At 44.7% G+C, this 24,425-nt stretch overlaps 1 protein-coding gene across 7 annotated transcripts in view; it reads left to right on the top strand.

The window, feature by feature from the left end:
* The first annotated feature begins 15,162 nt into the window (after positions 1-15,162).
* The window catches only part of SLC41A3 (solute carrier family 41 member 3), a 39,794-nt gene continuing 30,531 nt past the window's right edge, over positions 15,163-24,425 (top strand). For 3 of the 7 annotated variants that reach the window (XM_067544313.1, XM_067544312.1, XM_067544307.1), the window contains exon 1: positions 18,816-19,378. In XM_067544313.1, coding sequence (XP_067400414.1) covers positions 19,088-19,378 — 291 coding nt within the window. In that variant the 5' untranslated portion in view covers positions 18,816-19,087. The other 4 variants (XM_067544308.1, XM_067544309.1, XM_067544311.1 and 1 more) reach the window with 4 other exon arrangements.

The raw sequence follows: 24,425 nt of genomic DNA, 5'->3' as shown, positions 1-24,425 counted from the left end.
ATTAGAGATCAGCATTTACGGCACAGCACTCAACTTGAATGACACATGGGGAAAGGCTGGCTTCTGAAATTACATATATATGCACTGGAGGAAACATTTCTATGAAGCTGAGCTGAAAACTGATATCAGGTGCTATCTTTGCAGCTGGGAAAAGGCAAGTCAGGGTCTTTGTTTTGTTTCAGGCAGCGGTTCTAAGTCTTGTACACCTTACCCAAGAAGGATTTGATGAGGCAACCAGGTATAGCAAAGCAGGGCCAGATGGCAGGTGTTGCTTGGGAGAAGGTTCTCACACCAGCAGTGGAGGACAGGAAGGAGGCCTAGTCTACATGAGCAGAAGGGGCAGGGAGAGGAGTAGGAAGAGGGGGAATGCCCGTGATGTATCACTCTCCCCTTTTTGGCACCCTTAAGCAGGATACTCTGAACCTGATCCTCAAGTGTATGGGAAGCAGGTGGAACTGTTGGGGGGTGGATGTGATGTGGTTGCACTTCTCTGAGCAGTGAGTTTGTGTCAACTTGAAGGGATTTGGGGTATCCCCAAGCTGCACTAATGACAGCTGTCAACTCACTGCTAATTATTAAACAAAGCCAGGGGAATGATCCGCTTTGTTCTTGGCTATCCCTCATCCCTCCACTTCCCAGTGATCTGTTCTACTGGGCTGCAACATGAAAGGTCCCGGCCAAAATTTTCAAAAGTGACCCATGATTTTGGGTGTCCATCACGAGATTCCTAAAAAGCATCAGATTTCCATAGGGAAATCAGCACCTTCTGAAATCAACCCTGGGAGTCCCACTGTAGGCTTATTGCTAGGGGCCACAGACATTTTTTAATGCCCTGTTATCTAAACTTGTTCTGAGCAGGTCTAACCAACACAGTGCTGAAGACAACTGCCAGGGCTGTAGACTCATCCTGTACTAGGACTGGGACATTGCTAAAATGGAAGGAGCTGAAAATTTCCTTACTGTAGACATGGTCTTAATATGCAGATTGCAGGTTGCTTACCCTTTCTGATGTGCCAAGCTATTGCAATTATTGGTTCAGCCCACTGTAGAGGTAGAAATGAACTGCAAAATTTGGATCTGGATACAGGTGCACTGGAACTTCCCCAAAGTTCTGAAGAATTTGGGTCAAGGTTTTTGGTTCAGGTCCATTGAAATACTAGAACACTGTTCTCAGGGCATCTTCAGAGGCAGTAAGACCCAGAAACCCACTGTGTGAGCCTGTTTTCACGAGACTGCTGGTCCAATTCCGGCAACCCAAGAGGCCTGGATAATATGGATAATAAAGTTTATTAAAACTGAGCCTCTGATTCTTTTTGGCTTCATCCTTGATCACATTGAGCATGTAATCGATGTTAGATAAAATACCATTAGCCTTTAATTCAGTGTTACCGATGGAAACTTTTTTAACTCATTAAACTTAATTTTTAAGTATCTTATTTCACGCTTATAGATAGGACGTTTCTAGAAATAGGCTGGAGCTCTGGAATGTGGATCCAGATCTCAACTTTCCTAAAAATCAGGGATTTTTGGATCTGGATTTTTGGTTTGTAAATTCTGGAAATGTTTTGGAGGGCTCTGTTAAGATGGTCAGTAGGATACTTTGAAAGCAGGGGTGTGGGGAGGTCACTATCAGTTACTCATCTGATTCTTAGATAGGCAATATGGAGATCCCAGAATTTATGGTAGCTCTTTATCTACCCCCAAGAAGCTCTGCAGACTTTTGTATTTCGTTTCCAAATTTAATTCTATTCTGTGTATAAAGTAGCAAAAGGTAAGTGTTTTCCCAATTAGTTGCTGAAAGCCTAAATGTTTAACATGGGATAATATGGTTATCACGAGGTATCTTTTGTATCTACAGACTGCCTTCCTCAGATCTCCAACTGCTCTGGTGGTTAAATACTTTACACTATGGTTCACATTTGTAAGTAATTCTTTAGAAAAGGTAAAAAGCATAGCAGCATAAATGGAGTTGCTTTGGCATTTTGTGTTGCTACACTAGAATACTGAATCACTGGACCTGTGAAAGCATCAATGAAGGGAAGAAGGATGGTTTTGGGGTTAAGATACCAGTCTAGGAGCCAGATGATTTGGGTTTTATTCCTGGCTCTGCCACAGATATCCTGTGTGACCTTGGACAAGTCAGGGAGCTTGCACAGAACCAGCCTCCACTCTGTTTGGCAGCCAGTTTATTTAGCAAGTCCTGGCAATGTCCTAGCCTAAGGTTGAGGCAGGATGGTCTCTTTGAGCAGGGATTGTGATACTGCGTGGCCCCGGCTTGGGATACAAAGATAGCACAGCTTCTTGACACCCCACAATTCTTTTCTGTACCTGCACTGTGGTCAAGGACAGTTTGGCCCTTATTAGCAACACAGGACTAGCAAAACCGAGTCACTATTGCTGCACAGTTATTAACATAAGGACCTGAGACTTAACAACACACCAGCTGAGAAGCAGCTGCTGCCCTGAAGTAGTTTCATGCTCCAACTGCAGAGTAACACATCTCATTTCAGTGCAGTGATGTTCATTGTAACCACTGCGACTGCTTCTGAAATCCAGCTCTTCCCCTACACCCAAAGGGCACTGGCCTGGCCAGCAGCCACATTGGCTCACATTGGAGCCCCGCCCCCATCCAGGTTTTTTACATTCTCACTTTCCACTTTTGATGTGCTCCTCAAGGTGCACATGAGCCAGAAGTGAGTAGCTGGAAATGAGCGAAGCACAGACAGCTGCAGTGGCGTCAGACCTAGGACTTGAGCCCATCCAGCGCAGGTGCAGTGTGTTGCTTGGAAAAGTGCAAGGTAAATAGTGAGGAGCGGGGCAAGGAGTTCAGGGGATTCCGTTCCTGCATCGGCAAGAATGCCTCTGCGTGGTCACTAAACTGCTCCTGCCTAGGTACGAGAGTAATGGCTGTACCCCATCTTCTCCATTTTTACCTTGCACTCTTGAGAGGAAGGAAGGGAGTGCTCCGGAGGCTTGGGATTTAATATTGCTAAGTATGGAGGGGTGATGCTTCGCTCTTAACTTTCTGGCCTACAACCTTGGGTACCCTGTGTGACCTTGCAGGAATAAGGCTATAGTTTGGGCAGAGGCTGGGCAAACATCTCTTAAACAGCACTGCCCGGTTCTGATGTGCAACACTCCCTTGTTTCTGATCCTGGATATCTCTGGAACTCAGATTACCAGTGAAGCCAAAGAGTAGTTCTGTAGTGTGGGCTGAGTGGATGAGATTACCCAACTCATTTCCTCTTTCAATCTAAACTGGAATTCCAGCCGTCTATCCGGAAGCCCAGAGCTTCTCTTGGTCCTTGTAGACGGCTCTCGTGGCTGCACCTTGAGCGTGAGAGACAGACAGAAACGCACACAGAGGCACATGCCCATCCGTCCCTTGCTGAATGTATTACCACAATCAGCTTCGATACTTTGTTTTATCAATGTTTCTAACTTCTGCAAAATTCATGTTTAAAAGGTCACCTCTGACAGCGATTTCAGCACACTCTAGAGACGGGTCCGTGGCTAAAGACGAGCAATGATGGCAAGTGGAAACGGGCCAGGTGAAATGCAGTGCTTTAATTTGGAGATTTCTTGCACTAGACATTTGGGTTCAGTTTTGACTTAAGCTACCTAAATATTCAATTTAACTGAATACTATCACGTTAGCAAAAGGTTAAGGACCTCCCTTGTAATGTTTGTTCCTTTAAAGAGATTACTGGATGATAATGAGTCAGTATTTACCTAGCTAGTCATTATTAACTAGCCAATTCCATGCATCTTAACGTAGATAATTAATCTGATGCATTAATGATCAATGACACAGACGGCTCTCAAATGATGGTCAGATAGCAGTGGAGGAGGCTTACTGCTAACACATCTGGGTGTTTGGTAGCTACAACATATTGAGCAGCTAAAATATCAGAGAGAAAACTTAGTCCATCTAATACTTCAGAGGTTTTTAATTTCGGGAGGCAAGGAGGAGGCATTTAGCTTTGTGTTTAAAACGTTTGCTTGCAGCACAAATGTGAAAAGATTTTGAGGATCATTTCAATTTTTCAAGTAGAGCAGGTTGGATTGTTTTTAAAATGTAAGTGCAATTTGGGGAAAAGAAATGGGAAACATTTTTGACACAGCTTTTCCTGTGTGTTTTTCCCTCCAATTTTCAGCCAATTATAGCTCTGGTTGAAATTTTTCAATTTTTTTATGGCCTGGGATAGGGGAGGTAATTTGGGGGGGAAATATTCACAATCCCCACAAGCCCTATTTTTCACTTTTAAAGTGGTGACTCTGTAAAATCTCTGGTGGCTGATGAGGATACTACGGTGCTGCTGTGCCTATTTAGAAAAGCAGCTGGTGGCCATTTCTGTCTTCTCATCTCTTTGGTCCAGGGTGATCCTACATGAAGCCATAGAGTAGATCCTTTTTACACCTGCAGGGGCCTCACGTTGGGGTTTTCAGCTTTGGGATATGGCATTCGGCTAAAGGAATATTCACTCGGGATTATAGATGGACAGGAGTTGTTTCAATGAGGATTCACAGCCAGTATTTCCTGGGAGGGCACAAATTCTTCAAAAGTTCATTAAACAATTGCCCTCTCCAGTTCTTAATGTCACCATCCTTCTATGCTTATTATCAGAGAGCAGATCACAAGATGTAACATGCAGCCGCTCCAAACAGGCCAGACCATTACAAATATAGAAAGCACAAGGACCGCATACCTATTATGGTTCTTGTTACTCCTAAACACTCACTGCCAGATCAGAGTTTCCAGCAGGCAGAGCAGGGAACCGGTTCCATTCACAAGAATTTCTTTCTTTTATTGTATTGCATTGTCATTTTTTTTTCTTTTTTTTTGCGTAAAGCATATTCTCCCCATGTTAGCCCATCTGCACAGATATCCAGTTCAGAAGTATGTTTTTCCTGTCAATCTAAGGACTTTGGATTTTTTGCTTAGCACACAGATACATAAATAGATCTCTCCTTAAAGATACCAGAACTGTTTTGGATTCTATTTGTGGCAGAAAGCTGCTATTAATGGAATAAAAATCCATAAATATGTGTATCTCTACAGCACCTTCCTTCTCAGTGTCTCAAGGTGCTAGACAAACATCCCCAAATTAAGATTTATGGTAGCCCATGTTGGGTGGTTAATTTTAATTATCCAAGTTTTACAGATGGGGAAACTGAGGCACAACGGACCAGATTTTCAAAAGTATTCAGGTGCCTAAAGAGGCAGAGAGACGCTTGGCAGGATTTCCCAAAGTGCCTACACAAGTAAGGCTCCTAAAGGGACCTAGGCGCCTAAACTGCTTAGGCACTTTGGCAAATCTTACCAGGCACCTCTTTGCATTGTTAGGGACATACATATCCTTGAAACTCTGGCCCAAAACCCTAAACGTTGATTAAGGATACACAGCAATACTGTGGCTGAGCTAAGAATAAAACCTTGCTCTCCTGCCACCGAGGTTCATGTTTGAACCACTAGACCGTGCTTTTCTCAAGGACGTATCCATGTCAATATCTCTCTCTGCAGACTCAAGGCTTTCAGTAAGGAAGTTGAATTAGCCACCTCAGCATGTCTTCTGCCCTCCTAGCTACAAATCCTCATTGTTTCTGAATCGGCTGTCTTGCAGATAATATAAACTAGTCACTGCCGGTAGCAGGAAACGAGGCTCTGGTTATGGGCAGTGGCACAAGGCACTCCAGTGATTTGTTTGATATTCAGTGTGCAGGTTTCTAACAAGACCGTGCAGGTGATGGATATGTAAGGCCTTTGGCTTTAGGTTTCTGGCTTTTTAAAAAAATATCCTGGGAATTTATCTGTGTTTGTTTATTTTTTTTAAATTAAAATGGGTGAAAATAGATAAAAAGAAAAACAAACTAAAATGAAGGGCCAGGAGGGGTGAGAGGTTCCCAGGACTCATGGTGGTCAGGGACAGGGGGATGAGTGGTGTCCGATACTCATGGTAGACAGCAGGCTGGGTGAGGGGGCCCCGGTACTCGTGGGGGTTAAGTGGGTAGGGGGCCTGGCATGGGGGGGACAGCAGGTGGGGTCAGGAGCTAAGGGATGCCCAGAACTCACAGGAAGCAGAAGGTGGAAAGTGAGGGGTTCCCAGTACTCACAGGGGGGCAAGGGAAGCCTTCCACTTCCTTTAGGCCTGTCACTGCAGCCATCAAGCATCTCAGCTGCTATGATCTGGCTGCCTGTCTCACCCCCTCACTGCCCAGGGGAAGCAGACAGGGCCTTGGTGAAGGATGGGGGGACTCTGTCTGGCAAGGAAAGCAGATAGGGGATATCACCCACGTCCCCGCCTGTCTCACGCCCCCACTCCCCCACTGCTCAGCAGCAGTCGCCAGCTGGCGGTTACTCTCCTCTGTGGAGGTGCATTGTGGGGACTCTGTGAGGGGGGAGCCTGCTCCGCGGAGATCAGGGACTTGCAAAATTCGTGTTAAAATCAGTTCAACATGAATACTTGCTTTTGCAAAATCTGTGAAATCACTGGGGAAATTCAGTACAAACTGAAAATGAAGAGCCTTGTAAATACGACTCTGCATATTTGTATGAGGTCCTCCTAGTCAATGTGATGACTAGGCTAGGTTTTTCAGGGGTTAGGTATTTCAGATGTTGGCATTTAATTTGCACTTACAAGACCTACATGTGTATCCGTTGCATACATAAACTGAGCATTTGCACGCACTAAATGAGTAAATGCATGCAAACAAGAATGTATGCTCCTCGTGGTTGTTCACATTGCAAACACAAATGCAGGATTTCCTTGCACAGTATTTGTCTGTGGTGATATTGTCATGTAGGTTTATTATTATTTCATATTTATATTGCAATATTGCACCGAATTGGGATCAGGTCCCATTGTGCTGGATGCTGTACAAATACATATAAAGACAGTCCTTGCTGCAAAGATCTTACTTCTATCTTTGCTGCCGTTATTAGAAGGAAGAAGGGACTGAACACGAGGAGTTCTGGGAATTATTGGAGGGAGTGCAGTTTAGTGTGCACAGCAAGAGAACTGAGATGCTGAGAATCTGTTCCTGGATCTGCCACTAATTCATATAGCCTTAGGCCAGTCATTAAACCTCTTTGTGCCCCAGTTTCCTTAAATAGTACATAAGGATAATACCACCTGACTAACAAGGGTGTAGTGAGGCCTAATTATTTATGTCTACATTTCTATAACACCTTTCATCCAAGGATCCAAATGCCTTTTCCCAAACATCAAGTAATGCTCAAAACAAGCCTAAATGGGTAGGTTGTCAGGAATAGACAAGAATTATGTCACTCATCCCTGGAACGACCTGCCTCTGGAATGAAATGGCACAGCAGCTGGTCAATAGGGCCCCATAACATTACAGGAGAGTTTAGCTAGCAGAAAGAGGAAAGAGACTGCATACATTTGAACAGGCAGTGGAGATGTAGGTGTGTAGAATGTGACTACCCGGGATGGAATTTGGGGGACGCTACTTTTACAGTAGCTTAACTTTTTGTTGGGGTTACATTTCATCCAAAGGATGGCACCCCTGACACCACAGCACCCCCACACACCATACTGGAGCATTGGCACAGTACTGATTCCCGGAATAGTGCATCACCTCTTCCTGCACAATTATGGGGTACCTTGGAGGTCTCCCCTTCAAGCAGTGATCTGGTCACACCCTGTGACACTGGCTCAGGTTGAAGAACAAAGTAGTATGCACATACTCATTCAAAGGATTGCTTCTCAACATGAAAAAATCCCCCACCAAAATCCTGCACAATAGTCTTCAACTGGCTCTGAAAATTCCTATCTTCCTGTGCTTCAGAAGGCTATTTAATTTTGTCTGAGGCATTTGAAGGGAAAAGAACGACAAGTGGGCAAATATATATATTGCCAGATCACAATCCTGTGGAGGATTATGCCTAAAAATGCCGCAGATGGTAATGGCACATTTTCACATAAGAACACAGCAGTCCCCGAAGAAGATACTGCTCGGATTAATCTGCAGAGGGTGACTTGACGTGAAGAAGTAATGAAAACTATATTATGTATCATTTCCTTTTTATCTTTGAATGCCTCTTTGTGATAATGGCTCTATCCTTGCTTTGCCTCCATGATCCAGACAAGTTTTGACCTCTCTGTTGAGACCATCAGCTAGTAACAGGTCAGCTATGATGGTGAATTCTGTGATGAGGACACCTGTCCACTGGGAACTGCACTAAGACCAACAATTCATTTCACAGGCCTCTAAACAATCGTCAGACAGTAATAACGTGCAGCCATTACTGATCTGAGTAGCATGGGCAACATGGAGATAAATGGCTCTTTCTCTCATAACCAAATCCCTGAATCATGCAGTCCAGTCCTAATAATTTTATCATGTCTGTGATCATTCTAAAACAAATTTGATAATGTGTCTATTTTTTCCACAAAACTACAGACTGTGAAGTACAAGCCCACACCATTGTCAGATCCCTGAGAGAGACAGACCCAGCATCCATTTGAACAATTTATGTAGCTAAGACAAAAACAAATGCTAAAAAATTAAATGCAAAGGTTCAGGACATAGATCAGCAAAAACCAAGAATAAAATAATTGCCTGGGGAAATATCCTAACAAACTGGAAAGACACTTCAGAATGATCATTTTGTGAGTCGCTTAATAAAATCACTTTAACACATATGTGCTCTAGGGAATAAACCATCTAGATCTGATTCCTCTTAAGTATGAGGCATTAATTTGTGGGAGGAGGGGGTTGGAAGGAAGATTTGTTCTTTTTCCTTGAGGGCAATGATGTGTTTCTAAATGTATTTAATGGTGCCCATCATGCCACGGGGCTGAGTGCCTTAGAAAGATGGATTATTTTAACAAGTGCAAAAAAGAAGCAGTAGAAAGATACAAAACCATTGTCCCATTTATTGATAGTAGGAAATCACTCTCAGATTGAACTGAACAGCAGAGATGATACCATCCTTGTCCATCTTCGGAGCTGCTTTGTTCCAGCAAAGAGAATTCCTCTCCCCTTTCGGAAAGCCCTTGCAATAGCTGGTAAATCTGCTTTGAAACATGGTTACCAGGTGAAATCTACTGTGTGGTCTACTACATCCATACACAGTCAGCACTGCACACCGTTACATAGTTGGGCAACTTAGACTGCACTGGTTCCATTGTCTGAGGAGCAATTACTACAAAATCTGAGAACACTGAAAGCCCAGGAAAGATTTGAGGGTTGCTAGCATCCTTTGCATTCCATAGTGTATACTGCCCTGGTTAATGGAAGTCTAGGAATAACACCTGATCATATACACCGCAAATGATGAAATATTCAACTTTCAGGGGTCAGGGAGGAATTTTAATGAGTTAATCAGATGAGCTGAATCAGAGCCGGCACTAAGTATAAGCAGACTAAGCAATTGCTTAGGGCCCCGAGCACCTTATGGGGGCCCTCATTAGCTTTTTTTAGTGTGTGTTGTATGAGGGGGTGGGGGCGGGGGGATACAAAGGGCTAGCACTGCCTCTGAGCTGAATGTAATGTATTTGTTAATATCACTAAAATGCATTGAAGGTGAAACACAATAGATAAAGGCTAAATGCTATTTCTCCCATCTACGGCTTGGTGTATTGTGCATGTTTCTCTCTACTCTGAAACATCAGCAACTGGGGATACTGGAATAGATGGATGAATGGTGAAAATCCTAACAGACACAGTGAAGTCATTGCACTTCCACGTTCCCTGCTTGTATTGATTAAAAATAGCCTTATTTAGGGATGGGCTTGAGCCAAAGTTTCCGAATGGGATCAAAACCTCACATTTAGGGCCGGTGAGGTCAGGGGTTTTAGTTCAGGACAGGCCCATCTCTCTTTTTAATGTGGTGCTGGTTTTTTTAATTACACTGGGCGACTTTGTTTCCAGTTCTCTCTCAGGGATACCTATGGGGGAACCACAATGGGGAGCTCTTTTTACTTTCTTGATGGGCTGTACTAAGAGAGCACCTGGCACCCCACAGCTGGGATGGCGTCTGGAACGTTCTGCCTTTCCAAGTTTTCCCCCATCGAGATGCCATCTCCTTTGCAGTCCTGCTCTGCGAGGGTTCTTGGTGTGTGGGTGTGTGTGTGTGTGTGTGTGTGGGTGGGTGGGTGTGTGTGTGTTCATTTTGCCCTCGCCGGTCTGTGACAGCGTCTTGAATGATCAGCCCACGTGGGGGAATCCGAGACTGTTTGTGTCCCTCACTAAAATAGGGCAATGGCTGAATAACAAACGTACGCTGAGAGGCTGAGTCCACGTAGGGCCCTTGGCAGGAGGCAGATGAATTCCACCGCAGTCTCTCACCCAGGCGTTTTTTGTTGTGTGGCAGTGCTGGCATCTTGAAATGTCAGGTCTCAAAATGGAAATGGCCTGATGTTGTTTGGGACTGTTTCCTGGAAGTGCCTCTTGGATACCGCCACCCTCACTTGTGCCTCTCCTATGACTGAGAGAGGAAGAACATCCAAAATAGGTCATTGTTATGCATGGAGAGAGCCCTGCTCCTTAAGACCTTGGTTTCCCAAGTAAACAAGCTGGGGAGGTAAGTTAGCAAAAGAGGCTGATTCATTAGCAGCACGGCAAATCTGTGCACTGGCTGGGTGCCCAGCTGCCCAGAGAGATTTGCATAGCAACATGCTTCTCAAACCTTAACAGAACAAGCTATGTGACACACAGACTTGAACTGTATCAGAATCACATGCTCGCTAGGCTCGTTGCTTATCTCGGCCTGGTCTACGCTCGACTGTTTTGTCGACCAAAGTCAGCTTTTTTTTGACAGAAGAGGGCTGGGGTGCACACTGCAATCGTCCCCCTGCCGACAAAACTGCCCTGTTTTTTTCAGCAAAATAAAACCACCTCGACGAGAGGTGTAGGGGTTATGTTGGCTTAGTTAGGGCTTTAGTAAGGGCGACGCAGTGTCAATTTAGACACAGCGTCCCCCTTTCAGCAGCTGTGGGGCTGTCATTCTTGTCCATTTTCACGGTGAAATTGACAAGAAAGCCCCCCTGAGAGCTGAGCAACTGGTCTCTGTTCCCAGGCATGAGGAACCCCTGGCAGCTGGTCCCCACTCCAGGCCAAGCCATGAAATTGACATGGCTGCCCGATTCCCAGTGGAAAGCGGAGAATGGAGAAGCCCCGGGCTGCTTTCCCCGGCTTCCAGCAGGGAACAAGGAGTGGAGAAGCCTGGGGCTGGCTCCCGGCAGGGAATGAGGAGTGTGGGGGCAGCCCACCAGGAGCCTGGGAGCTTGTGGGGCTCCTGGCAGGGAGCTGAGAGACCAGGCTCTCAGCTCCCCCACTGCCCTTCTTAGGTTGGTGCAAGTACTCCTGGTGAGATGCACTCCACCAACCCGAGGAGGGTAGTGTGAACATCAGCCACTGCAGTAATTATTGCGTTGGTTGTAAGTCGACCTATGTCAGGTCGACTTATTTTTCTAATGTAGACAAGGCCCTCATGGGGTGTTCTGAGTGTATCAGCTGCTCCAACCCCCCATGGGATTATAAAACTTAGAGGTGAGTGGGGAGCATGTCCAGCTAAACATCTTCCGGGGAGCGGGGACACCCAAAAAGACCCTTCTCCCCACAACCTTTGAAGCCAGAAGACTCTCAATATGAGAAAAAGGCTTTCAGATCCATTTTCTTTTTTAAAGTTAGATCACCACTAAGGTGGGACTAAATGCTTTGGATAAAGTCTGTCTGTAGCTTTGCTGATCCGTCAATAACACACATTATTGACATGTTTAATGCCATTGAACGGCCCTGTTGCTAGAAAATCTGAGTAATAGCAATAATAAATAAATAGCAACTTAATGTTTAGCTGCTAAAGGACCCTACATATCACCCATCCTATCTTCAGTGCCCCTATCGTGAATGAGATCATTTCAGGCAGTGATTTTCTTCCAAGAGGCACAAAGCCAGGGCATTCTTCTTCTGGCATTGTTACAGAGAGAAGACTTGCGCACAGAGATGAACCCTTTGCTTTGTGGAATCAGCCAGAGAGGTGAATTCAGTCCTTGTGGCCCATTTAGGCTTTAGTTTCTCTGCGAACGCTGCTAGCAATGGGACCAATTAGTACCAATTATCATATGGGCACCTGTCCATGAGACAGGAATGGAAATCCACAACTCATTTCACATGGGCCACCAAGCAGCTGTCAGATTGTAAAGATTTCTGGCCACTGCTGACCGGGGCCAGATTTGAACCGCTGACCTACAAATGACAGACTTGGAATCCCAAGACTATGTGCCCTCCAGTAAATCAGCATACGATGTGTTCCATTGAGAGTGGGACTGGACAAGATTTCACACTATGCTGCTGCCATCTAGTGGCACATTGATAAGTTTCCCATGTCACCTGAGTATCATAAAAGAAGAGCAAAAACTTCATGTGGGCATCAAAATGGGAGGAAATCACATAATGCCCTCTGGATGTATCACATCCACATATGATATACAATAGGCTTTATGATGTACAGTCTTTTGTGCATATTACATTAGTAAAAACAATAGTGATAGAGGATGTTTTTAATTAATATTCATTGATCTTCTCATCCTATACTGGGCCTTGTCTGTGTTAAAATTAATTTACAAATCTAAAATCAAATCAGGAATGAGATGCATTAAGCAATAGCTTGCTATATGTTGCAGCACATTCCTGTAGCCTCTGTTGCTTATAATGATCAATATTTAAGTGTCTTGCTCATTACAGTGTGTTTTGGTTTTCGCACTTTTTTGGTGGGAGAGAGAATTTTGCAAGGGGAGGACTAGATAACTGTGCCAGCCAGCTTCAGGCAGCATGCCAGCTCCACCCAATCACAAACACAATGTAAGGAGGTGGAGCTGCCACCTTGCTCCGATGACAGCATGCATACGTAATCCACACCTACCCCCTTCCTGGGTTTTGACCATATTTGAGATGCAAACATGAAACTCAGCCTACGCTTTCTCTCAAAACCTGGTTGTTCCTAGGTCTCTCCTGCAGGACTGTCTCTGTCCCAGTCTCACGTTCCTTCTGTTCTTGAGAGACATTCCAACCCTTCCCTTTTATAATTCGGTTGGAGCTAACTTGATCCACCTGCTAGTCATGATTTAGCAATAATTCCACTACACCTTCTTGTAGGATTCAAACACCAGATAAAAGGATACCTGAACAGATGACCTCATACAAAATCCTAGGGTCTGATATACTCATACATTAAATACTGAAAACCAATTCAGTGCTGGCTCTGGCTCTTTCTTTAACAATCCCTGATCAGCCCCGCAGCTGACCGAGATCCAGACATGGTTACCCGGAAGAAAGCTTCCTTTTCAGCTCTTCCAGCCTCTATGGTATATCCAGAGTCCATTCCACAATCTCTTTTTTCTTGTGAAGGTGACTGTGAGGTGAGAAACGTGTTGATGACATATAACCATTTGAGCTCGTCAAGAACAGAGAAGGCTGCGAGGAACTTCAGAGCAGAGCTGGCTGGAAATGTTCTGACTGAAAAGTTTTCCACTGGAAAATGCTGAACTGACAGAATTGAAACATTCCATGGAAATATAGGATCATAGAGTTTAAGGCCAGAAGAGACCCCCAGATCATCTAATCTGACTTCCTGTATATCACAGGCCACCAACAAGACCCAGCACCCACACACTAAACCCAATAACTGAAACTTGACCAAAGTATTACAGTCCACAGGAGACTAGACTATTATGTGCCACAGGCAGAGAATAGGAGGGACCAAGGTACACCAGTGCCCAATTCCCAAAAAAAGGCAGGAAAACAAGTGAGATATACCCAGATAATCCTGGCAAGTGACCTACACCCACATGCTGCAGAGGAAAGCAAAAATTCCCAAGGTCATTGCCAGTCTGACCCCACATGTGGTGATCAGTTAGATGGTGGATATAATAGGCCAGGCACAGCCGCCACTGACCTGCTGCTGGATGCCTGGGCTGTGGTGGCCCTGCTTCTTCCCATCCATGCTCCAACCAGAAAGGTTTCCTTCAGCAGGACTCTGCTCTATACTACTTGGTGATCTATGTACACCAGCACAGCAGTGTGGTCCGCATTTAGAAGAATGCACTGACTGTGGCAGTGACTTTTTGAGATTGATCAGTACAAGATGGAGCTATAGCAGTCTGATGTGAACAGCCTCTGTGAAACAGTCCATCTTTCTTGCTCTGGCTGCTTACATATGTTCCTCCAACACAGCAAACTGGAGTCTATCACCTGGAGTCATTCTAGGTCCTGCAGGCATCCCTTTCAGTGGGAAAACCTCTTGGATGCATCAACTGCTTTTGATATTGTTATTGATAAAAGTTATTGCTGATTTGCACATAAAATACACAAAAAGATCTGCCTGTCTTCTTAGATAGATTCCAGAGATTCATGATTGGCAAATGCTTCTCTTCCCCAAGACCCCACATTATAGACTCGCATAGGAATCAATATTGCTCCCCCTCCCCCTTCAACATATACATGAAACTCATTGAAGAGTGGTGATACCATTGGCTCCAAAGTCATCAATATGCTGACAGTACCCACCTCTGCATCTCAACAGCTGCAGTCAACACCATCTCACAGATGTCTGATGTAGGCACCTATAAAATCCTCTGCCCATTATCAACCAATGTATTTCTTGTTCTTATACCCAGAATCCAGCCTACCACACACAACTCCCTTACGTAAAAGAACACTATAGTATCCTATAGTAGTGATCCATAATACTGTTGTAGCATTTCTGGAAGCTGTCATGATTTGCACCATTACTGTAAAACATTGTATTATTTATTTAATCTGTGTGCTGAAACCAGTTCTGTCTTTCCTTACAGTGAAATTTCTCAAGAGACTTCCCACTTGCTCTGTAGATTCTTCATGCTCAGCTGTAAATTGATAGCATAATAAGAGCTATGAGTCTTAAAATGTCTTGTCAAGGCCACTATTTTTAACTGGCATCTCATCCGTCAGCCTTTTGGGGCCAGTGACTTCCCATGGGAAAAATTTCTTCTGACCATGCTAAGGGAGGCATCATTTGCGAAGAAGGTAAGACACACAATATTGCTCAGTGAGCTGAAATTTAAGCCTGGTCATTTTAGAAATGACGTGCAGAAGTAATGCATGGTCTCAGCATGCAAGCAGCTGAAGGGTTTGTTATTGTCACTTGCAAAGGCTCACAGCAATCAAATCTGCTCTGCTCAAACCATGGGTTCACTGGCCAGGAGACACCATTCTGTCATTATGAAACCTTTAGCATAACAACCTTACCTCCGGGACGGACTTCGTTCAGATACCATACAGTTCTGGCACTGAGGTAATGATTCTAAATCCTGAGTTATTTTGAAAATTTCAGCTGCATGAGTCAATCGGTTTGCCTGAGTGCAATTATTAAAATGTTTAATGGGATTTGTGTGCTTAAATGCCATGAGTGATTAAAAACATATCTCTAGTCTGTTGACTCTAAAGGGATTGAAACAAATATCAGGGGGGAGAAAACCTGCTTTCATTGGAGTCAGTGGGAGTTTTGCCACTGACTTCAATAGAGCCAGGATTCCACCTAGGAAGCTTTAAACTTGAGGTATATAAATAATTTAAAAATTGAGGAAATTTCTTTCTCCCCTTCACAACTTCAGTGCTGGAAGTTTTAGGGAGCACTGATCGCGTCTATTATACAATCATTGAATTGTGGGAGAGAAAAGTTCTATTAGATCCCCTCTAGTTCTTCACCAAAGGGCTAAAGCTACACGATTGCTGCCTTCAGTATATTTTCCAGTGCTTTGTCCAGTCTAGTTTTAAATGCAAATGTGGCTTTGATTACTTCCTTGGAGAAGACTTTCACAATGTGATGGATCTCACTGTCAGGAAGTTTTACTTGATATCCAACTCTTTTACTGTCCTAAGAAAAAAATTATCTTTGAAGCTACAGGCTGAAGAAATATTTTCCGATGAAAGAAAGAGTCTCTTTTTATTATACTGGGCCAAAGTCTGTGTTTAATGGAGATTTTCTACTATTCATATAGTCTATCTTAGGTTCTTATATGATCCCCATTACCATAATACCTGGGCAGCTCACAAAACGCTATTGTTATCATCACAGCACCCCTGTGAGGTCGGGGAGTACTATTATCCCCATGTCATAGATGGAGAACTGAGTCAGAGAGAGACTTGTAGCTCTTATTATGCTTATCAATTTGCAGCTGAGCTTCAGGAATCTATGGGTAATCTCTTGAGAAGTGTTACTGGTAAGAAAAGACAGCCCTGGGTCCAACTGGTAGATTTAAATGATTGGTGTGTGTGTGAAGATGCTAGCACTTATATTAAAAAGTAACTGGGTAAACACTGTCTCTTCATGTTGTTAACTATTGCCATTCTTTTGCTGTGTTTTCCCATGTTTTGTGGATTGCTTTCTGGGGAGCTGGGAGTTTGTGGTGAGTATTTTAACCCCTACACGTGTCTCCATTTTTGTCTTATGCCTCTGTTTCCTTTGAGACTCATTCTGCACCCCTTACTCACCTCAAGTAGGATTTCTTCATGCATATTGGTCCTTGTATGTTTTTTGTGTGTGTGTGTGTCTTTATCTCTCATTAGAAAGGCCAATAGCAAGCATTTTGGGGACAGGTTCACAGCCAGAAAGACATAATTTTTTAAAACTCTTTCCAACCCCTAATATGCAGGGAAAATCCCCTTTTCCTTCAAATCCTCCTTAAAACTCATTTCTTCTGGGAACAGTGTTATCCAGTCAAAAAGCTGTTGCACACCTACCCTAACCAATACAAATACTTACTGTGCTTTAAGCTACGGCTTCTTCAGATCAGTCAGTGAGCCCTACGCCTGAATTGCTTTGACTATGTAGACCCCAACCCTGCAGATCAATCTGTGATTGGACCCTCTGCACCTGCACAGACCTCTACTAACTTCAGTGAGGCACCGAAAGGTGCAAGAGTCTATGAAACAACTTGCAGGATGAGGGTCTTCAACTGTAAATTCATTGAGGCAAGAATCACATCTCCTCCTCCATGTTTTGTACAGGGCCTTGCACACTACTAGTGATTAACAAACAAATCATGGCTGCCATACCAGAACAGAAAAATGGACCATCTAGTTTGTTGTTCTCTCTCCAACAGTGGCCAAGACAGAATGCTTCCAAAAAAAAAAAGATCAAGCCTCTCTCTTCTTGTAATGCACCTAATAATGCTAATATATCAGAAGCAAAATCTCCTGGTGTGAGCATAAGATTGTGGAAAAGAGAACTCCTGAGTTTTAATCATAGTTCTGACGATGGACTCCGTCTATGGCCTTGAGTCACAATTAGGGCAAACATCTAAGGCAAATTTTTCAAATGTAAATGCTTAAAGATAGGTACCAAACTCCATATTTAGGCCAGGTCTACACTACAGACTTATATTGGTATAACTACGTAGCTCAGGGGTGTGAAAAAACCGCAACCTTTGCGATTTAGACCAACCTAACCTCTGGTGTAGACAGCGCCATGGCATCGGGAGAGCTTCTGCTGTTGACATAGCTACTGCCTCTGGCAGAGGTGGATTAAGGGCACTGGAGCATCTTCACTAAGTGTGCTAAGTATAGACCGGCCCTCTGTCACCTAACTGAAGGCAGCCTGATTTTTAAGTACCGGTCATCTGGCCTCAGTGGAAATTGCTGGCGCTCAACACAATTGAAAAATGGGGCCCCTCTTGCTCAGGTGCCCAGGCATGGTTTCGAGGTGCCTAGATTTATGCACCCACCTTTGTGGGGACAGGGTCGGAGGATGCACACTGCAGACTTCGCACAGACTAAGGCCCAGCTGGGAGCTGCATTGCAGACAGCGGTAGGGGGGGAGGTCTAGGAACAAACTGCACTGCAGGGCAGCAAAACCCGCTGCAGAAGTTCGGGGGGGAGGGGCTCGTACTGGACGGACTAGCGGGGCCGGGCCGGGCCGGGCCAGTAGCACCATCGCAGCTTGCACCCCTTGTGGCAGGGCCCGGGGCTGCATTGCAACGTGCAAGCTGCAGCCAGGCCTGCGCGAGGGCAGCGGGCCCGTGGCAGGCAGCAGCAACGCTGAGAGAGGGGCTCCCTGGCCCCAAGCCCGCCCGCCACTCGCCGGGCAGAGACGGGCAGCGCTTCCCAGCCCCGGCTCCTGCTGCCGCTTCCTTTTCCGCTCTCCACGCCCAGCTCGGAGCGGCGCTTCCTGCTGCACGGCGTCCTTCGGCGGGGGGGGGGGGGGGGGGGGCCGGCGGCAGAGCCCGCCCTCCAGCTGTGGCGCGCGCTCGCCTCCCTCATTTGCATATGGTCCAGATGCGCGATGCCCCCCTCCCCTCCCGCCCGCGGGCGGAGGTAGATTCCTGCGAGGCGACGGTGCTGGGTGAGTGCCTGATTGACGTCACAGAGCCGGCAGACCAGTGTTCCATGCCGCTATGGCTTAGCTTTAATGTGGCACGGCTGTCAGGCGTGGTAGGTGCCTTGCACACAGACCTGACCCCGAGGTTCCCCTAGGTGTGGGTGTTAGCATAGGTGTGAGAGAAGGGTGCAATGGAGATCGGACAGATAAATCGCAGTTCATCTCATCAGCTGTGAGTGACAACTTGCCCCCTACTGGATGGGAACAGGTCAGTTTCCTGTACCAGCTGAGGGCCCCAGCCTACAAATTGCTGAGTGTACCTCTCTGAGTCCCTCCTTGGGGCGCTCATGGAGCCTGGGGAGCTGGCACATCCATGGCCAGAGACTCCTTGGAGACCGCCTGGCCTTTCACTGAGTGAGTGCTGGAATGCCTGGCAGCAGGTGTGGCATGACCCCCCTGCCAGTGAGGGGTGATGGGGTTATGGAGTGGGAAACCAGGAGCCTGGAATGAGAGGCTAAATGAAAGTCTAAGGACCAGTATTTGGATCATCTAGTAATCTGGGCCACTGCTTGGAGGAGTAGGTGGCATTTTGCCCTAACGTTGACGGGATGGAGCTAACCACATGGTTGAATGCAAAGGGCACCTCTCCAAAAAAAAAAAAAAAAACCAAAAAACCAACAATGGGATGCTCCCTCTGATCACCTCTCACTTTGGCCTGTTTCTTGTCTTGCACCTTCAGAAAGCCATTGATCTGAGAGAGTCAAGATGAAAGATGAGGAAGCTCGGCAGCGGAGGAAGGAGAGCAGGACGAAAAATGGAGAGCGATCCAGGCACAAAGCAAAGAGCAAGGGTAAACACAAAGACAGCAGACTTGGCAGCCAGGAAGCAGAGGATGTCCCTTTGGTCTCACAGCACAAACAGCCAGTCGAGGGGAAAGGGCCCATGGCAAAGCTGCAGGAAGAATCGGCCGTTGCAATTGGGCTGCAGGTGCTCCTGCCGTACCTGTTAGCAGGGCTGGGCATGGTCTTGGCTGGGATGGTTTTGGATTATGTTCAGGTAAGGGGGAAAAGCTCTTCAGTATGTGTGTGGTGGTGTGTGGTCTATGGTTCAGAGGTCCTGCCTTTGATCCCTTCCTGGCTAGAACAAGTGAAAGGGTTACAGTGGTTTGGATGGATATGGGCGAGAATAAGGTCTCTCTTTGTTCCGTATGTTCATTTCGTTCTCCACCCCCAAATTTAAACCAGCTTTACACAGCTGCTTCTGCAGAGAGCTCTGGCTATCGCTAGGCAAGGCCCGTAGCATGTCTTGGCCTGCACCTCCCATGGAGACTAAAAGCAGCACGATGGCACTTCCATGCCCCATGCCCCAGAGCTCCCGAGTGCTTGCTGTTCTTAGTGCTGGACGCCACTTGCTGAGCACTAAATTGCTCTCCACGTTTGTTTCTAAGGCCTTCAAACGAAAGATCTGGGTCTCTTTCCAGCCTGTGGCGCAGGTTTCCTGTGATAGGTACTACTTAAAGTCTAAGTTCTGATTAGACTAAGAACTGATTTTAGGCCATTTACATTTAGAGGTCCAGTTCATGTCTGTAGTACAATCAAGAGGTCACAGTGTGTTATTACTAATAGGTAATGCTTTTTCAGCTTTACATTCCTATTTTTCCTTCCCTGTGTATTTGACTAGCAAACTATCAGGTCAGCCTGCCCCTTTGTTATCTGATATGGTGACACTGAAAACCCCATGCTGATATTGACAACTTTCACAGCGTTGGAGTTATTTCCCTTCAGCACCAGCCCCTCTATTACTCTTGCGGCTTAAGGAGATCAACTAGGACCCATGGAAGCAAAGGACTTTGCCTCTTTACACTGGCACAGTGTCCTTAATTCACATGTGCCGCCAGATGCTGCAGCACACTTTATCCACTCTTATAAGACCCCTCGTAAAACAGAAGACATTATGTGACAGCTGCTCAGCAGAGGGCCTCTTAATTTATAATGTCCTTTCTGATCTTGGTTTTGTCTCACCTTTAATGCAGTTTTAACATTTAGAGGGTTTTGTTTTTAATTTGTAATCTCTCTGTTTTGATTTTTCCCTTTTTATTAATAACTGATGTTTAATATAAATTACCTTTTATCCAGTGTTCACCCAACAGCTTTACAAATCACATGTACAGTGGTGGATAAAGTGCTCCCTGAAAAGCAGTCACTTCTGGGGAGGAACGTGTCAGTTGTTAAACAGTTGCACAGAAACGTCACTCTGTAGTTTAGAACAGGAAGTGAAATGAATCCTCTATCCAACAGAAATTACAAACAATTGCATGTGAATAAGAATACATAATGGTATCCTTCGCTCATATGCTGAATTCCTAATCAGTCAAGGAAGAAATCAGCCCAGTGCAAACTCGCTTGTGGAAAGACAAGCACTTCAGCAGCTAGCACTTGGAGTCCTCATGAATGTGCACAGCTCATGTGAATGTATGTTCTTCCCATCCCCCTCACGGATGGACTCGCTGCTTGAACTCTTCCTCCCTTTTCTGTCTCCCCAGCAACCTAACCCATCCCAAACCACCTGTTGCTTCTGCTTCTGCTGAATGAACAGGAAGTCAGCATTTCCCTGATGCTCCTTCCGGGCCTCTTCCCCTGCCTACTCATGGTCTGCCTGCTCCCAGCCCTCCCTGACATAAACTCTCCCTCCTCTTCGTCTTGTTCCTGCTCAAATAGAGGGACAGAGATAAATAAATTAAAAAAAACAAAATTAAAATAAATCACCCCAAACTGGCAGTGAAGTAGAAGTGTTAGTCCTGCTTTTATGCCTGGACCCCAGGGGTGCATAACAGCACTGGCCTCCAGGGAATTGAAAAATGGAAGGCAGGAAGGTGACCAGCCATGGTGGTAATAGTGCTGAGTCTGGTTAACATTGGTGGGGACAGCTTGTGCTACCACATTCTGCAGCAGCGATAAGTCACATCCAAGCCAAATGTGTTTAAAATCTTGTTCTTTGTTATTTAGTGTCTTTCCCCTGTGCTCCTCTTAGTGCTTCTGATTGTCTTTTGAAACTGACTCATTTCGTGGTAGTTCTGAGAGGCCCCAGTCAGGGGTGAGAGCCCCACTGTGCTAAGTGCTGGCGAGGCGTATAACCAAAAGCTGTTTCCTGCCCCAAAGAACTTAATCCAAAACAAAACATCAGCTTGTGGGACTGTTCATGCTGGAAGGGGTGAGGCTCTGGTTATCTGACTCTCTATCAGAGGTTCCTTAAGTGCGCAATAAAAAAAGCCAGTGTGCAAACATGAGCTGCCTAAGTTAACTTTGTTTTCTGCCTGTCAGTTTGTTGGCTGAATGTTTTTATGGTGCGTACTTAGTAACTGAGCAAGACCGAGAGTGAGAAACTCATTCACCCCAACTTGCCGAAGCTTTAATACAGGACATACTCGCTGTTACGTCTCTTTATGGCACCTGGGTCTTTCAAGCAGTCGGATACTTTCCTTATACTAATGTTGTTGCCTATGAACAAGCCATTTGCAACGCAGTGACTTTTTTAGGACTGTGTATATAGATTATCTGCATATGCAGCATCAACCCCCTGAAATCCTGAGGCTACTGCCTAGAACCAGCCCTGCATTCATTATTCATTTGAAGACTTTGGACTTCTGCATGGAACCAGAACTTCATTCTATTACCTTGAAGATATTGGTGGGAAGAAGCAGACTGGGTTATGAAACCCTCTTTGTGGGCATTGGAGAGAGCTTCTCTAGTTGGTCTCCCCTCTCTCCCTCACGTTGAGCTCTCCTCCAGCAGGGTGGGTTGAAAGAACCTCCCTCTGCTTCCTGACAGCTACCATACACTGCTGTTGGCAGAGTCCCAAATCCCACTGGATTTGAGGCTACTGCACTGCTCCTGGTGCATCATCTCTGGCAGCTGCAAAGGACTGAGTCAGGAATCTGGAGCCGGGGCTCTTGTTTTGTGGCCTGTAACACTTACCTGGAGATCCTTGTGCCAGCCAAACCCTATAGACTTGATAATTTTGTATGTGAATGTAGGGTTGGGGAAAGATGCAACCAGGGAAGGTATGCACACTCCCAGCCAATGTGCTTAGCTCTGACGACAATCCCTAGTTCAGAGTTCATGGCTCATGCGTCCTTAAGTCTGTTTGCCGAGAATGCCCGTAAAGAGTCCAGCTAATATATAATCATGAGGGTTTTTTAATGTTGATTTTGTATGCGAGGAACTAGACGGAGACAAGCAAACTCTTTGCACTGGCCACCAAACAACCAGCAATTTCTATCACTATTGACTGGCTGGATTTGAACTAGCAACTGATCAATGAAAGGCTCATTATCCCATTTCCAATCACCCAGGCTCTCCAGACCCCCTTTCATTACAAATAACTTATATAGAACTTTTGATTCTAAGACCCTAACATGCTGTCCAAATTATTGCAGATCAGAGTGGATATAAAGCAAAGATTTAAAAAAAAAAAAAAAAATCAGACGTTTTAAATTGAAATTAGATTTTTTTAATTTAAATTAAATATAGCTCTATTTAAAAAAACTCCTTCATTTAAAATTAAATTTGAAATTTAAACTTATTATAACCTATTAAAATAATTTAAATTAAATACAAAATATAACATTAAGTAGTAAATATTTGCTGCCAACTTTTAAAGAAAGTCAAACAGCTGAACTGGTGGTAGTCACTAGCTAAGCATCTGGGAACAGAGTTTGTCGTTAAGTGTTAAACCAGATTTTGAGAGCAGAAGGTTCTTCTGCGGGAGCAGAGAGAATATTTTCTTTATTTCAGTTTATTCAACTAGTTCAGTTCAGTGACTAGTTAGTTCAATGTTAAGAAACCAATTGGGAGTTGAAAAAGCAGGAAAGCTTATTTCCTCTTCCAAATTAAGAATAAAAACTAGGTGTGAGAGGATGAGATCTACTAGTTCTAAAATCCTGAAGGGTACAGTGACCAGAAACAATCAGTTCAATTCACTAACTACAGATAATACTTCCTTTGTTTAATAAACCGGTTAGTATTACGTGCAAAACATGTTTTGATCAACTTTTTTCCTTATGTATCCAGCACATTTATTTATTTATTTAAATCAAGTAAAATGCTGGTTTTGTGCCTTTTTCATTGAATTAGCATTTCCATCCAAATAGGGCTTGATATAAATCACGAGTAAAAAAAAAAAAAAAAAAGAATCACCATCTAGTGGATAAGAAATGGATCATTTGCCATTTTCTAGAGGATTAAAAAAATATAATCATGAAGAATCTGAATAATTGTATGTTAAGCTATATAATTGCTTAAACAATGTAGTGTAATATAGTGTACCCTCCTGGCTAGCAGAAATACCAAATTTAGTGTAAAGGCTATATTTCGTTGCAAAGCAACACGTTTTAATAGTTATCAACTTTTCTTCAGGAAAATAACTCAAAATTACAAATTCAAAACACAATTAAAATAGATTATTTAAATCAGGGTTTCCTGTTTGCTGATTTAAATTGCTTTGATTTAAATCAATCCATCCTGTCACAGAGTAGCTCTGACTAAATGCCCCCCATCAGCCCCCTGCCCCAACTTTAGATTTGGATTTGAATGTCACAATTTCAGCCCCTCTCTACAACGAATGATACAAATTTACTGGCATAAATGGACGCAACCACACTGAAGTCAGTGGGCTTATGCCAGTGGTGACTTCAGCCATGTATCTTTAAGCCGGAAGCACTGAGGCGAAGGCACCTCTGGGATGGAATGTAAGAGCTATTCAGCAGTGTGCAGCAATGCTCTATTATGCTTCAGAACGGGAAGTGAAAGAGCATGCAGTAGCTGTTGGAAACTTTTTCCTCTTTTCCCATGGTCTAGTGAGGTTATAGAGCTACCTTAAATAAGCTCCTGCTGTGACTCTTATCTTGGCTTTTTCAAGCTAGCTGAAAGTTGATGTGATGACAGCAGATAAGGTTGTTCAGCTCTGAAGCTCATTGGTCGGTTCTGTGGAATTTTTTTGAAGTCAATCATTCAGAGATACCAGTGGCATAAACTGATTCTTTCTTCCTGAGCTCATACACCACAGACGAGACTGGAGAGGGGGGAGCAAAAAAGAGGGCCAGGGG

Source organism: Emydura macquarii, unplaced genomic scaffold (genome assembly GCF_026122565.2).
Source record: "Emydura macquarii macquarii isolate MOO-44397 ecotype Brisbane River unplaced genomic scaffold, CSIRO-AGI_Emac_v2 contig_968, whole genome shotgun sequence".
Lineage (NCBI taxonomy): Eukaryota > Metazoa > Chordata > Testudines > Chelidae > Emydura > Emydura macquarii.
The sequence above is the reverse complement of the archived record's forward strand: the minus strand, read 5'-3'. Positions and strand labels throughout refer to the sequence as shown.